Source organism: Pleurodeles waltl, chromosome 7 (genome assembly GCF_031143425.1).
Source record: "Pleurodeles waltl isolate 20211129_DDA chromosome 7, aPleWal1.hap1.20221129, whole genome shotgun sequence".
Lineage (NCBI taxonomy): Eukaryota > Metazoa > Chordata > Amphibia > Caudata > Salamandridae > Pleurodeles > Pleurodeles waltl.
In genome coordinates, this window is record NC_090446.1 from 125,174,541 (window position 1) to 125,189,250 (window position 14,710).

A 14,710-nucleotide genomic window follows, 5' to 3' on the forward strand; every position below is an offset into this window, starting at 1 on the left:
CAGTTAAATGCATTTACCTTAAACAGCGGCCTCTGATAATGTAATGGGAGAAAGCTGTCACATAGGGAGGCATGCCTTTAATCAACTGCGTAGGACTAGCCTCCGACTATATTTTGCTAGATCTTAGAGTGTGGCCAACGTTAATGGATATGTCTCTGATGCCCCTGATATGAAAGTGACCATAATGCACTGAGTCTCACTTTGAGATTATTTGATCCCAGTAGTCCTGACTCGCTTATCGAACCCTTTGACAGGAGGCTTAGCCTAACTAGCAACCGCCATAGGTTAAAATTGAGTTCTATGGCTTGTTCCATGGCTATTTTGAGGAAAGTTTACAAGGTGGTTGCTATTGCTTTTGAGGAGGTACAGAGGGGTTGAATCTGATGCATGCCAACTCCTTGAGAATTACATGTTTTCCTCCCTTAGAAGCCTGTTCTTGGTGGAAGTAGGACCTTGCCTCAGAGGGAGAAAAAGACCCCCTTGTATTTCAAATTTTGCAGATTTGCAAGCACTGTCCACCGCTATTAAAGATGGGAATCGAAGCTTTATTGAAACAGATAGGTCCTTCTACAAAGCCACTGTAAAAAGTGTTAAGAGCGACTGGGTGTTAGCAAACTGGGATGCTATGTTAACAGCTGTCAAGGGAAAAGACCACTGTTCATTTTTGCGTCTCTTAGCAAACAGTAGGTCCGATCCAAATTTGCTTATTGATAATAACATCTCTGCAGCTGCCTTGGTTGACCTTTTTTCTAAACTGTATTCTTCTGACACCAGCATCGATCCCCTTGTGTGTGAGAACAGTGCATCGCTTCTTGCTGATAGGAATATTAACATAGCTAGTATCACTGCAGGTCCCACCAATCAAGGGATGGATGCCCCTGAAGCTTGACAGTTACCACTGAGGAAGTCAATAAAGCAAATGATAGGATCGCTCACAATAGAGCACCCGGCCTAGACAAAATTCCTGGGGATCTCTTTAAGGCAGAGAAGGACACCTGGAACCCTTATCTGGTTTTATTTTTTAACTCCACAACGAGTTGTTCTCCCATGCCTCCATCATGGGCTGGGGCGGAGATAATCACTGTAATAAAAAAGGGACAAGGGCCCTTCCTTCCAATCATAGGCCCATTAGTCTGATAGACAGGTCGCAGAAACTATTCTGTCTGTTTTTACTGGGAAGACTGCAGGACTGGATGGCAGATAAAGTTCTTTTGACCCCACTGCAAGCTTGGTTTAGGGATGGTATTAGCAACATGGACCAGGTGTTTCACCTCCAACTGATTTATTTGAAATATATCACTCTGGGTGGAGGACGTCTTTATGTGTTATTTGTGGACCTCTGGTCGGCCTTCAACCTCGTACCTAGGGCTTCCTTGTGGAAGGTTATGGCCGAATTGGGTGTACCGAAATACCTTCTTGATAATATTATCAGGCTTCACTTCAATAATTTTGCCCAGGTTAGATGTGGTCCACAGGGTCAAATAATAGACCCCATTACGGTTACGTGAGGCAAGGGTGCATGCTCGCCCCAACCATCTCTCTCTTATACATCAATGATTTCGTATTCCAGCTTGGGATGTGTGATAACGCCCCGGGTCTTGCTGGCAGGAAGGTCCCGGCCCTCTAGTTTGTGAAAGATAGGCTTCTGACTTCCAAAACTCCAATGTGTATTCAGAATTTGGAAAGTTCGGCAAACAGAGAAGCCTGGAAGTCAATCTCAGCAAAACCAAGTACATGTTTTTAAACCCCTATTCCTCAGCTTGTTTCCTCCATCCCCACACTCTGGATGGTGCCCCCAGGAGCAAGCTCACATATTCGAATACCTAGGGGTCAGAATCACAGAACTGTTTGATTGGATATCACACACCCACAAGCGTAGACTTAAGATGATGGAGCAATGTACTGGGGTATCATAAGGTCCCATAAAGGTTAATCTTTTCAACCAGTATCCACCCCCTTCCCCCCCACTTCAAATCTACAATCTCTTGTGGCAACCTTTAATGGAGGGAAACTGTGGGGCCATTTGGATATTAGAAGTTTGGAAAATGTTCAAAATCAGTTCCCGCAACTCCTCAGTAATCTCTGCGTTAGTACCCCTCTAATCCCCCTGCAGCTTGATTTGGGACTTAGACCACACACCAACAAAGTGGGCCTGAGACCACTGTTGTACTGGTGATAGATTTGGGTGACTTCAGCACTACTGCCATACATGCAGGAATAGAGAAAAAAAGATAACTCAATCAATTACAACAGACTACAAACATTTAATTCAAAAGGAAAACGTGTACAATATTACATGAAATCATAGTGATTCCATGGGTAATGTGACCTGAATTTCCTCCCATCTCATAATATATTACCTTTTCTATACATTTACAAGAGTTCTTACAATGTAAAATTATGTTGAGAAATATATAAAATGAAAAATAATCTTGAATATTACCCAAACTATCATTGGGGGCATGATGTGTTCCCATTAATTTAAGTTTTCACATAAATCTATTACCAAAGGATTAGGGAATCAACAAGCCATCTTGTTTTAACCAAACAAGAACGAGTAACAGGCAAAAGACAGAAGAGTTTCGGTGTCACCATGGCATAACAATCAAAGCCATAGTCCAGTGGTTCCCAACCTTTTGATTTCTGTGGACCCCCACTTTAACATTAATGGAACCCAGGGACCCCCACTGAATCATATTTAGAATCTGGGGACCCCAGGCTGAGTCATTACTGGAAGATGGGGACCTAATTTGTCAATATTTGTTAATATGTTTTAATTTTCTAGGCTCTCGCGGACCCCCTGAGAAGGCTTCGCGGACCCCCAGGTGTCCCCGGACCACAGGTTAGGAACCACTGCCATAGTCTGTTCACATCCAAGAACAGAAGTGCTCTAAATTTGGAAAGCAAACAGCAGCGTTCTTGTACTTGTGCCAAGATCTAAATTCAAGTAGGTTATTCGTTAACTATATTAAAAGTCCAAATATGCATTTTTATTTTACAATTGTTTGTTCAAGAATGTGGCTGAGATCTCAAGATAACCCAGCACAGATGGGAATACTGTTACAGCGGCAAAAGCTCCAATTATGAATTGGGGAGGGCAATCCATCTTAAAGTGACACAAAATGCAGTGGCTCACCAAGCAGATTTTCAAGGATTCTGCTAATCTAATTGCTTCATACAGCATGAAGATACCTTAAATTCAGAATGTGCCTGCAGAGAGGATCTTCCATTTTATCAACATTGACGGCAACTTGTGCAAACTATACAGCTGCATCTTACAGCAGAATAGGCTTTTGTTAAAGCTTAAAAAAGAGAATCTATACTTCTTTTTGAAGCACGCACGACCTCCCACTGTAGATAAAAAGAAGCAATTTGTTTTATTTCAATCTTGGAATGCCAAGAAATCTAGCCATTAAGCATCAGCCCAAACACTGATACACAGATAATAGCTTGTGCTTGTCAGGCTCCTTTTACAATATGCCCTGCCAGCATGGTGTTCAATGCTCATTTTAGGATTATTCACTAGAGCATAATTCTCAGGTTCATGAATGCCGCTCAATGACCATCCTGGTTAACATAAGAAATCAGGTCATTAGTGAAAATCAATGCAAGTGCTTGGCCCTCAACTCGGGGATACTTGTTCCAACACTCCCTACAGCCTGCTATATATTGTTAATGTACACTACAGTAACGGGGCAAACACTCTCTAGTTTCTATTAAAATCTTCACTAGCTAACCAGAGCCCTTGCGCCTCAATGACCGAATAAATGACATTCCCATATAGCAAGGTCAGCTGCATCAAATGCAGCCAAGAAGTCCTCCTATCTATAAAACATTGGTACATTAGCTAGTCACAGACTGACAAGCCACACAAAGTATGGGTCCAGCAATGAGCTTTTTAGAAGTTCCCACTTGAAACACTGCATCTGCGTATTTGGGAGACAATTACACCCCTAAACAACCTCCATAAGTTGCTTTATTATGATCTTATAATTTTGTTCATGGGTACAACGCTGTCAGCAGTCTACAACGGATAGGATGCTCTTTACAATCTTTTTTTTGGGGATTAAGGCTATAATCATTCTCTTTCAAACTGGAGTTATTCGGCAAAGAAAAGTGATAAGGAAAAATATTATTTATCAGCTAAGCATCAGCACTGATTATGATTTTATTAGCTCACTTGACCAATTACTTGGACAGCATGCCAGTAACCTTTCCTTAGAGCTTATTATTATATACAATTTCAGAGAGTAACTGCCCATTTCCAAGAAGACAATATCCTCAGACAAGCTGAGCAAGGGAAACTCAGACTCGCAATATAGGATTCCAATTCATTGATTACCACACATTTTAAAATCATTGGATTTCTGAGGACCAAGCAACTGCTTCATCATTCCTTTTGCCATTCCCTTGGTTCTTATACTGCCAGTCACTTTTTTGTACATGCAATTATTAAAGCTGTTGATTCCTCTAAAATCTAGTGACATTTGGCCAAGGGTTCAGAAGAGATAGTCCGATGCCGCTTCTAATGTCAAAGAGTGTCTCCCTTTCATTTAAAATTCATAGTTATAATAAAGAGGAGAAGCCTTTCAACTCCCATTTCAAGGAAGACCCATCTTAATCTAATTTATAAATCCCTGCTTTTATGTTTACCATTAAGAATTGAAACAACATCTACGCTATTCGGGATACAAAATTTCTTAAATGCAATGTCTTCCCACAGATCTTAATATCAGCTTTAAGTGGGAGATTCTTTCCTGCAGATCCTTTCCTGCTCACAAAACTGACAGGTGACACCTCCTCTCTTGAAAACTACGATCTGATCTACTTTCATCTTCTCAAAACTATCCAGATGCAAGTTGTTCAATCACCTTACCCCATTCATTGCTCTATTCTAGACCCTTCCATCAGTAGCCAGAAAACCTCACTAAACTAAGTCTGCCTTCACAGAAATATGTAACTTCATCACCGCTACCAACCACCTCCCTTCAATCTGTTATTCTTCTTGAGCTCTCTGCAGCTTTTGAGACAATCACTGCACCACACAGGCCCTTCTTGCTTCCCTGGGAATCATCAACAGGGCTCCTGATTGGGACTCCTCTAGGCCGTTTCAACACTACTTTACTCTTCTACTGCTCTCCCTGCCAGCATTTAGACAATTTTGCATCCCCTAAGCTACTTATTTTTCTCTCAGAGAGCCCCATTCTTGGGGTTCTTTAGTAATTAGGCAGGGATGTGGAATTCCTATTGCCCAACGTCCATTCGGGACATATTGTTTAGGGTCAAGGGCAACAAGTTTTCATGCTTATTTTGTCCTTGGAACAAGTAGGCTCAACCCCATGCAGCACAAACCCTTTGGCTGCCAGTTCACAGAGAAAGGAACTGTCCGCAGTTGAGGTTATATGTGTGCCCATAAGTTAATGCAGTTTGAACTTGTATTTATGGTTCTTTATTAGGGTGAGCACTGTAAATAAACGTTTTAAGGTAACACTGCACTACCGACAGTGGTTCCAGTTAAAAAAAAAAAAAAAAAAAAGTTTTCACACATTTGAAAAGTTTTACAATATGAGGCTAGGCATAGTGCTCCCAGAACGCTCCCCAAGTAGATGCAAATGTTTGCAGAAGCTTGTAAGCAAGAGGTAAGATTCTTTGCTTTCAAAATAAAATGTTCAGGGAAACATGCAAGTAGAAAAAAAGATTTCGCTACTATGATATTTTAGGTGCTATTTCGTTGAAGAGTCATTTTGTAAAATGTGTTGTTGCATGCTAGTATTTCCAAAAAATATTCATAATGGAAAATCAGTGAAGCCATTTTCAACAAGATTATGGGTAGCATGAAAATAAAACTAGCACTGGCAAAGCCAACCGATCTGACATTTTTTGCGAGTCTTTTGGTTCCGTCAATTACTGTCTTGTTTTGACATGCCTTTTGTAACACTTTATTGTTGTGGGAGCTGCCAGGCCCTCACCGTTGTAACAAGGACTGGCAAAAAGAAAAAAAAGATTATGGTCTCAAAAAGCAAACATGCCCCCAGCAGGGGGTCCCCTCAGCACAGCACCTGCCCTGAATGAGTCTGGAGGGGAAGAGAGGAGGGGCATGCTCTTTGCAAGTTTTTCCAGTTTTGTTACGCCACTGATTGCCACAGTAGTCCCTAGCACTGAACAAAGCTACTTTGTGTGCCAATATGCTCCTTGTGAAAGAGCAGAATGTGATCACTCACAGTAAAGCCAGCCAATAGATAGAGAGAGCAATTGAAGTTTAATAGAAGCAAAATGTCTTTGTTAATGCCAGACCTAATTAGGGACCCAATTCTTAAAGAAAGTCACAAAAGTGCACCCATGGTGATGGCTTTCATGAATTCACAATAACTTAAAGAAGTGGACCAGAAAATCGTACTCCTCGAAAATATTTGTGAATTGTATTTTAGCACAAGCAAATATGCATGTGTAGATTTGCTCATGTGAAAATCTATTGAGCATTTATAAGTTCAGATTCCCTCCAATCATTTTTTTCCCCAACCCTGGAAATACTTCTACTTCTACCATTGTCAGGAGTACATTTCCAACCTCTCTCATTATGGGAAAAGATTAAAGAAGAGCTGGTGAAAATCCTTAAAACATGGAAGTTAGTAGGTTTGCAGACTCAAAGGCTTTCCAGCCCTGGAACTATTGCTTACTGCTTCCTCCAGCCCCAGTATGTAGATCTGCGGAAAGGTGGAAAATAAGGAAATTGCTTTAGTTGGGATTGAAATTGCAAGTATTCAAGCCCTACTATAGTAGTAGCCCTGGCATAATCAGAGAGACTATTATTAGAGCTCTTACATAATGAGATTGCTGCCATAATTTGTCACTGCACTACAAGGGACAAGTAGAAAGTTTAATATGATACAGTTGAAGGTTCTATACTTTACAATATGTTAGTACTGATATTATACATGGTGTGATTTTAGATTCTCTTGAGGACATTTGCAAGTCTGAGGTTTTATAGTTTAGATTGTACAGTTAATGGGATAGAAGTGACAGACAGAGATGTGGTATAATTTGCTTGCTTTGAGAAGGCCGTCCCGCTGCTTAAATGAGCTCTGCATATTTGGGATGGAGACTCGGCTAAGACTCTGAACTGTTACCAGAGGGGACACAACTGAAAATGTCTAGACATACATCTAAGTCTTAACTAGTCTCACATAACATTTTTTTTTTAAAGGTTCAAATGTTCTTATAGTGAGAACAAATTTTACTATCAGTCAGCACCCATAAAGATGTTCCACAGGGCTTAAATTGAGACCGTGGGATCTGACAATGTTGGCCAGCAGGGTCATATATGTGTTGAAGAGAGAGAGGCTGAGGGATGAGCCCTGGGGGACACCGCAGGTGATCTTCTTGGGTTCAGATTTGGAAGGTGGATCCTCTGGGTTCTTCCGGTGAGGAAGGAATGATCCATCGGTGCACGTCCCCTTGGATGCCGATGTAGTGGAGTTTTTCAATAAGCATGACGTGGGATACGGTGTCGAAGGCTGTTGAGAGGTCGAGGAGGATCAAAGCAGCTGTTTCTTCTCAGTCGAGGAGGGTTCGGATGTCATCAGTGGCTGCGATCAGGGCAGTTTCAGTGCTGTGATTGCTGCGGTACTGGATTGGAGGCATCGATTAGCTGGTTCTGCTTCAGGTATGTCATGAGGTGCCTGTTGATGATCTTTTCCAGTACCTTCGCTGGGAATGGGAGCAGGGAGACTGGCTGGTAATTTTTGGGTTTGCTGGGGTTGACAGACGTTTTTTTGAGTAGTGGTTTAACTTTGGCATGTTTTCAGGCATCAGGAATGTTGGGGTGGTGATAGAGCTGTTGAGCAGGGTGGTGAGTTCCTGGCCGATTCTTTGGTTTCCAAGGTTGAAGATGTGGTGCGGGTATGGGTCTATAGGAGCTCTCAAATGGATAGTTGTCATGATAGAGGTGATGTCCTCAGTGGAGAGGTTGTTCCAGGTGGTCAGTGTGTGGTTCATGTCTGTTACAGTGGTGGAGTATCTATTGAGAAAGTCCAAAGGTTTGGGTTTGAAGTTTCTGTATGTGGTTGCAATCTTGTCGTGAAAGTTATTTTCTAGACTGCGGTTTGTTCTAGAAACTCCAGCTTTGAAACATTTTGATTATAAACATGTTTCTGGTATTGCCTTTTTGAGGATAAGAAACAATGAACAAATTTCCTCCTCGCCTAGTCTTGAAACAGAATGTAGATGTTTCTAGCTCTCATAAAGGAAAATGTTCATTTTATTCAGGACACCAAGGATAGGATTAACCCATCTAGGAAAGATTTTGTTCGAGGTCTATGACAGCTGACTTCTTTAAATTCATGTTTTTTCTTCCGACCCAAATGATTTTTATTTTTCATGACACTTCTCAACTGATGGGCCTAACCAAGACATTTGGGTAGGAGGTTCAGAGCTGAAGAAGTCACAGAAGATGGTTAAGATATTGGCTTGTGAAGATCATTATGTGAAGATTACTTCCTATGTATGGGCAAAGAAAAAATATGGAATTGCTAGTTATTGTGATAATGCTGCAATAGACTTAATAGTTAGATAAGACTGTACGCTTTGAAGTTTATTTCCCACTGGTTTTAGGTAATGGGGTTCTTTTTTTGACCTGGGGGAATTTCAGTAGTAAATATTGTTGAAAGTGGAATCTACGCCTGTTAGTCTTAACAGACTTGAAACTTACCCAAAAGAGTAAGTAGTAAAATTATCATTCCACTACATTCTTGGACCAAGCAGGCTAGCTAACCATGACTGAAGGGCAATAAATGCAGCCAAACACACATTTTTCTCTCTTGCGCAAAGCAAGCTTCTTTAAATTAAATCCTCACATTAATGGATTGGACAATAAACCGTATACCAAGCACAGTGACCGGGTCTCTTTGACATGACACCGGCCTTTCTGCTGCTTTGTGTAACGTGGGATGGCACTTACAATAAGCCTGCATATACAATACAAGCCACATTTCATAGTCCTAGCTACAGGCCAGTAATTATCTAATGTATCTTTGCATAAGAGTGCCTTAATTATATGTCACATTAATAATGAGTAAGTAACTGAGCACACGTTTATCTCAAGTATAGGGTTTTGCGTTGATGATTCTCTTGTGTAGAATTATTTGTGGGGAGACAGCTTTTGCAAATGAAGGGTTTTTAACCATTCAGTTTGGTTTTATTTGGGAGTGGTGTCTACTAGTACTCTTAATTCCTGGCTTTTCATGTTTTCCTGTGCTCTACGTGACAGCACTGTAATCTCATTTACCATGACTCTTTGCACTGTGTTCCTCTGAATCCACCAGAAACTGTCACCATTCCTGCAAAATCCGGCTATGTTCATAGTATTTACTTCTCATTTCTGGTCCACTGAACATTTCCCACTCTGCCACCTTACCTCCTTGATCTCTCAAGTTCCCTCTCATGGTCCTCCACAAACCATGTTCCTGTTGTGGACCTTATCTTTTGGTCTCTCCTCTGCCACAATTTCTATGGCCTCCCAGTACACAACTCAGGTTGGTCTGCTCGTCCAAGCCTCTGATCCCCACACACTTCCTAACTGCCTAGACCCCATATATGTCCTGCTTTCTACTACTGTCCTAGGCGCCACACTGCTCTCCTTCACCACCCTTTGCTGTTTGGAAACACCAGCATTCGAATGTGGCATTTTATCTAGAACCATTGGGCTGGCTGCCTAACAATCACAAAGGATGTCAACTGAGTTGTAGTTGAGATACACAGACTCCTAGGCAGTGGCTTAGAGGAGTGTAGTTAGAAAGGTAGTCCTAGGCATTCTGTCTAATGCACTCTGTTGGTGTAGTGGGAGAAAAGCAAACAGTATAGTTTTAAAATAATCAGTACATAAATGACAATGTTGCAAAACAACCCACAAAACAATGTAGATTTTAGAAATAACAATGCACAGCTCATTACGGAGTTGCATTTGATTTTGTACTGCAACAAATATACCACTGCCACTATAGATAGGCAGTGGTGTAGCAACAGTTACCTCTGAATGGGGACGGGTATGTGCGCAGACTGAAGTAGGGGCCTCTCTGGAGGGGTACCAGCAACATGCTGGGCAGTCTCCACCTCTGCAGGTCTGGGTAAACAATGGTGCCCGTTCACCAAACACGGTTCTTCCTTCTTCCAGCCATTCATCACGTGTGTACCCGTGTGCTGCGTAGGCGGGCCATGGCGCAAGAAGCACTCTTCTGCACGTGCTTCACCGACACAAGGAGGAAGGGTCTACGAGAAGAATTACAGTGGAAGAGAGGATTAAAGTTGCAACAAGTTACTAGAAGTTTATGGCATTCTTGAGGTAAGACAGCGATTTGCAACTTTACCTTTAACAAGGCCTTGCCGCTGTGAATAAAAGAACTAGCAAACGCCAGTTTTATAGCATACTACAAAAACTCATCAAATACTATACTCAAGCAGCGCAAAACAAGCATTGGATGATCATCTACAACACTGGGAGGCCAAGATAACATTTATATGTATCTGGATCAACGTAAACACATGCGCATCACAAAACTATTTTACACAAAAACTGCCTCTGAGGAACAGGGAGCCAGGCATTACTGGGGGTTGTGTTAAGAATAAACACCAAAACCACTTTATTGTCCTTAAAAGTGTGTAACCGTTAGAAAATAATACAATAAAATTGGCAAAAGTAGAAGGTCTGGCTTTAATGCGTTCATGCATGCAGGCAGCATTTGGGCATGCCTTGTGTTACATGCTTTAGCATATTAAAGTTCTACCTATAATCTTTGCTAATGTTTGCTTCAGAGTGCAAAGTAACTACGGAATAGACCACCGGCACACCACTTGCTTGCAACCACAGGAACAGAGACATGCACACAGACCGGAAGAGAAGAAAAAAAAAAAAAACACTGAACAGGGAGACAAAATATACTAGAACAGGAAGACTTCTACGAGTACAGATACTGGGACATTCAAGCATTGTGATAAGAAGACATAAAAACGCGCACATTCTGATATGAGACAGACATGCACACAGAACAAGCATTAGCGAAGCCAATAGGTCTCACCATTGGCAACTGGGTGGAAGACTTCTACGAATACAGATACTGGGACATTCACGCATTGTGATAAGAAGACATAAAAACGCGCACATTCTGATATGAGACAGACATGCACACAGAACAAGCATTAGCGAAGCCAATAGGTCTCACCATTGGCAACTGGGTGGCGGTTGCTAATAGAAGGATTTAAAAATGCCCTAAGAAGCGGCCAGCGCTGGCAGCTTAGTAACGCTTTTTTTCCTTCTGTTAAGGGAATAATCAGAGAAGGAGCAGGTGGGAGCGGGTGAAGAATTAGGGAAGAGTTGGGGAGAAAGTAATTTTAAAAAGTGCTATGACATGGTCAGCGTTGACAGTGTCATTTTGCTTTTTTCCTGAAGAAATAGTACCCAAGTGCCAGCAGGAGCAGCTGATGACCAGCAGAGGGACACTAATCAAGCATAATTGATCTGTGCTTGGTCTCTGCATCACGGAAAGAAAGGGAAGTGATGCACTGCAAGAGCTTCCAATTAGAAAGCAGAAGAGAGACCATGATGCTAACGAATGGTAATCAATTGGCTGGTTTTCAAACCCATTACTAAACAAGAGTCTTGCAAGCGATAGAGCAAACACTAGCGTATGCTCACTCCAATAAGAACTAAAAAGGAGATGGCACAATGTAAACAGCACACTGGGACAGAGAAATGGCACACATTGGAAGTCTAGCAACTACCTGATGTTCAACCCAATCAAGACAGAATTCTTGTTATCTGCCAAGAACAAGCAAGAAAGAGTACAAATCTGCCTCAATGGCATGAACCCTAACAGCTTCAAAACCCAACTTCCAAGTCTTTAGCGTTCACCCTGGACACCAAACTCATCCTCCGAAAACCCGACTTCAAAACAATGACAGTCTAATACCAGCTTGCTCTTCTAAAGAATGCAAAATCTTGATTTCCAGGAAGTGACTTAAGAACTTCGAATCCTCATCTCTTGCATCTAGATAGTGGTAACACACTGCTCAGTGGCCTCCCAGACTCTACACGGCACACCTCAAGAGCATCCTACCAACCGCAGCACATCCTATCCAGGACCTGAACAAATGAGTTAACTTCACCCCCATCCTGATGGAGGGCCACATGCTCCCCTTGCCAGTCAACCTCATCATCAAAAGCAGATGCCTCATTAACAAAGCCATCACGACCAGCACCCAGCTTATCTTGCAGATCAGGTGAGCTTACCATCTCCCAGCACACCCGCAACTAGGAAACCAACGAACTGAACACTGAGCATAAAAAAGAAAAAACAAGGCAGAAGGCATTTTCCATGCATGCCCTTCGAATCTGGAACACCCACCACACCCACCCATATCCATCAGGACAGCAAAATTTCTGCACCAATTTAGGCAAATGATGAATAAGCACCTCTTTAAAGAACACTACATCACAATGCCTTAAGAGTCCACACACTAGCTACTTTCACTGGGTGCTTTCCTTTGACCCTGTACAGTGCTCTGCTGCCTTTTGGCTGGGTCCGAGCTAAGCAAATTTTACCTGCATTGATATATACATATAGTAGAACAGGGAGTTGGTGACAAGAACACTGGGCATATGAACAATAACCACATTACTGTCAGTACTGTAAGACACATGCTATAATAAAGAAGCGTAGGCAGGCACACTGAAACAAGGTGATACTTGCACACTAGACTAGTGCAAGCATTGATATGCAGCTTGAGGCGATACTTGGCTACGACCCTTGCACTTGTGTTGGGCAAATTTGCAAGTCAACAATCCTCCGAGAGAACCCCTACCAAATGGACAAAGATCAGTATAGTAGTCCACAGCCATTATATCAAAATGCCAATGTAGCATTGTACAAAAACACGTGTAACATTATCCACCATAAAATAAAGTGCACAAACTCATTTTTTAGTCAATTAAAAAAATGTAGATCATTTCATATCTGAAAGTACCATAAAACAACTATCTCAAAATTGTTTACTCTTTTTGTTAGCACCCTAAGGTTAATCCGTGCTTCTATACTGCATCACCTACAGTTCTAACATGTTGGTATTGTATGATGTTGCCACCCTGTAGATGACAGTCGGTGCACTAAACTTTGATACAGAAAACTGATGACTGGCAACACTGCAGCACTGTACGTCGCAGGCATATGCTAAACGGACATCCAGATGTGCTCGGCATGGTTACAATTTTGGGTATGCAAAATTCACGCAATTTGCTTTTGCATAAATATGAAGCTTATGGAAAATTACCCACTCATTTAATGCTATATTTTCACACATAATCATTCTTTACATCGATCTGACCTTAAGACAAATTTTGTGCTGAAAAAAAGGCGAAAAACCATGAGCGGCAAACAACAGCTGCTCCCATTCTGTTTGTTCATCTTGTCCCGGCATTATAATTTTGCTGTGATCGCTGGTGTAATTATGCCTCATTGTCTAATTGCATAATTTCATGAAATTCCTAAAATTATGCTGGCATACTTTAAATTTCATCCAGATCTGGTTATGATTAGTTTGAGAATTCTTTTTTTGGTGTATTTTTTGCTAGATTCTTCTATATGTATATTTATAGCACAAATATTGCAGCAGAGACAATATGAGCATGTATTAGTGTATTTGTAAATAATTAACTAAAAACTTTATAAAATGTAACAATACAGTTTTTTACCAGCCATACAAGGGCCGCTCCAGCATTAAAGGCCTGAGCCGAAGGGAAGGGCCTTTAACAAGGGAGATTTACTTTAATGCCAGTATAGCCCAGCTACGGAGGGCTATAAGGCTATTAGAACATTCCACCACAAAAGGGCAGAATGTTCTAATAAATAAAGCAAAGGCCTCACAGCGCAAGAGGGAACTGAAATCCCCTCGGGCTGCGTGAGGCCTTCACATCAACAGCTGTGAACAACAACTTTGGAATGTTGGAGAGCCGGGCTTCTACCAGCTATTAGAAGCCCGGAGCACTCCATTGTTTTCAATGGAGCTCCCAACATTCCAATGTTCTAATCTAATATTAAAACTTTTTTCTTTTTAAAATGCAAAGTGTAAAATAAAATTAGCAAAAAATTCTTAAAAAAACTACTACCACAGTTCTAATTGTAACATCTTCAACAAATGCATGCTTATTAAATACACTCCTTTATGTGAACGGACCAGTTCTGTTTCATCCCGCAGACAGGTAAGTTTGGGTTACTTAAAATGTTTAAATTCGTAATTTTGCAATTACTGTGCAGTATGTGGATAGTCCAGACAAGTAATTACTTCATCTGGTTCAACTGGTTCCAAGTTTTAAATCTGTTCAGCATAATTTTAAAACATTTCCCAAATCGAGCCAATACCTATAAGTCACCTGAATTAATTGATAATGCCTGCTTACAGTTTCAGATTCCATTCTGTAAGGACCTGGCTTTCAGCAAGGTGCGATCTAGTGACCCACATTCCGGGCAACAGCAAAGAATGTGAATGATGGATTCACTTTTGTAGTTACAGAATCTGCCTTTTAAAGTGATCCTTATCCTACTTCTCCACATTGATCTACAAGCATTGATAGGGATTGCCAGGAATCTAGCAACTATGATGGTTCTCCTACATGCCTGACTCAGTGATTCCTTTAGGTAATTCTGCAAACGTGATGTTTCATTAG

General features: G+C 41.4%; 1 protein-coding gene across 1 annotated transcript in view; it reads right to left on the reverse strand.

The window, feature by feature from the left end:
* The window catches only part of SLC2A4RG (SLC2A4 regulator), a 201,324-nt gene that overhangs the window by 147,908 nt on the left and 38,706 nt on the right, over nucleotides 1–14,710 (reverse strand). Inside the window, exon 2 of the mRNA XM_069243267.1 lies at nucleotides 10,025–10,263. Coding sequence (XP_069099368.1) covers nucleotides 10,025–10,263 — 239 coding nt within the window. The remainder of the gene's footprint in view (nucleotides 1–10,024; nucleotides 10,264–14,710) is intronic.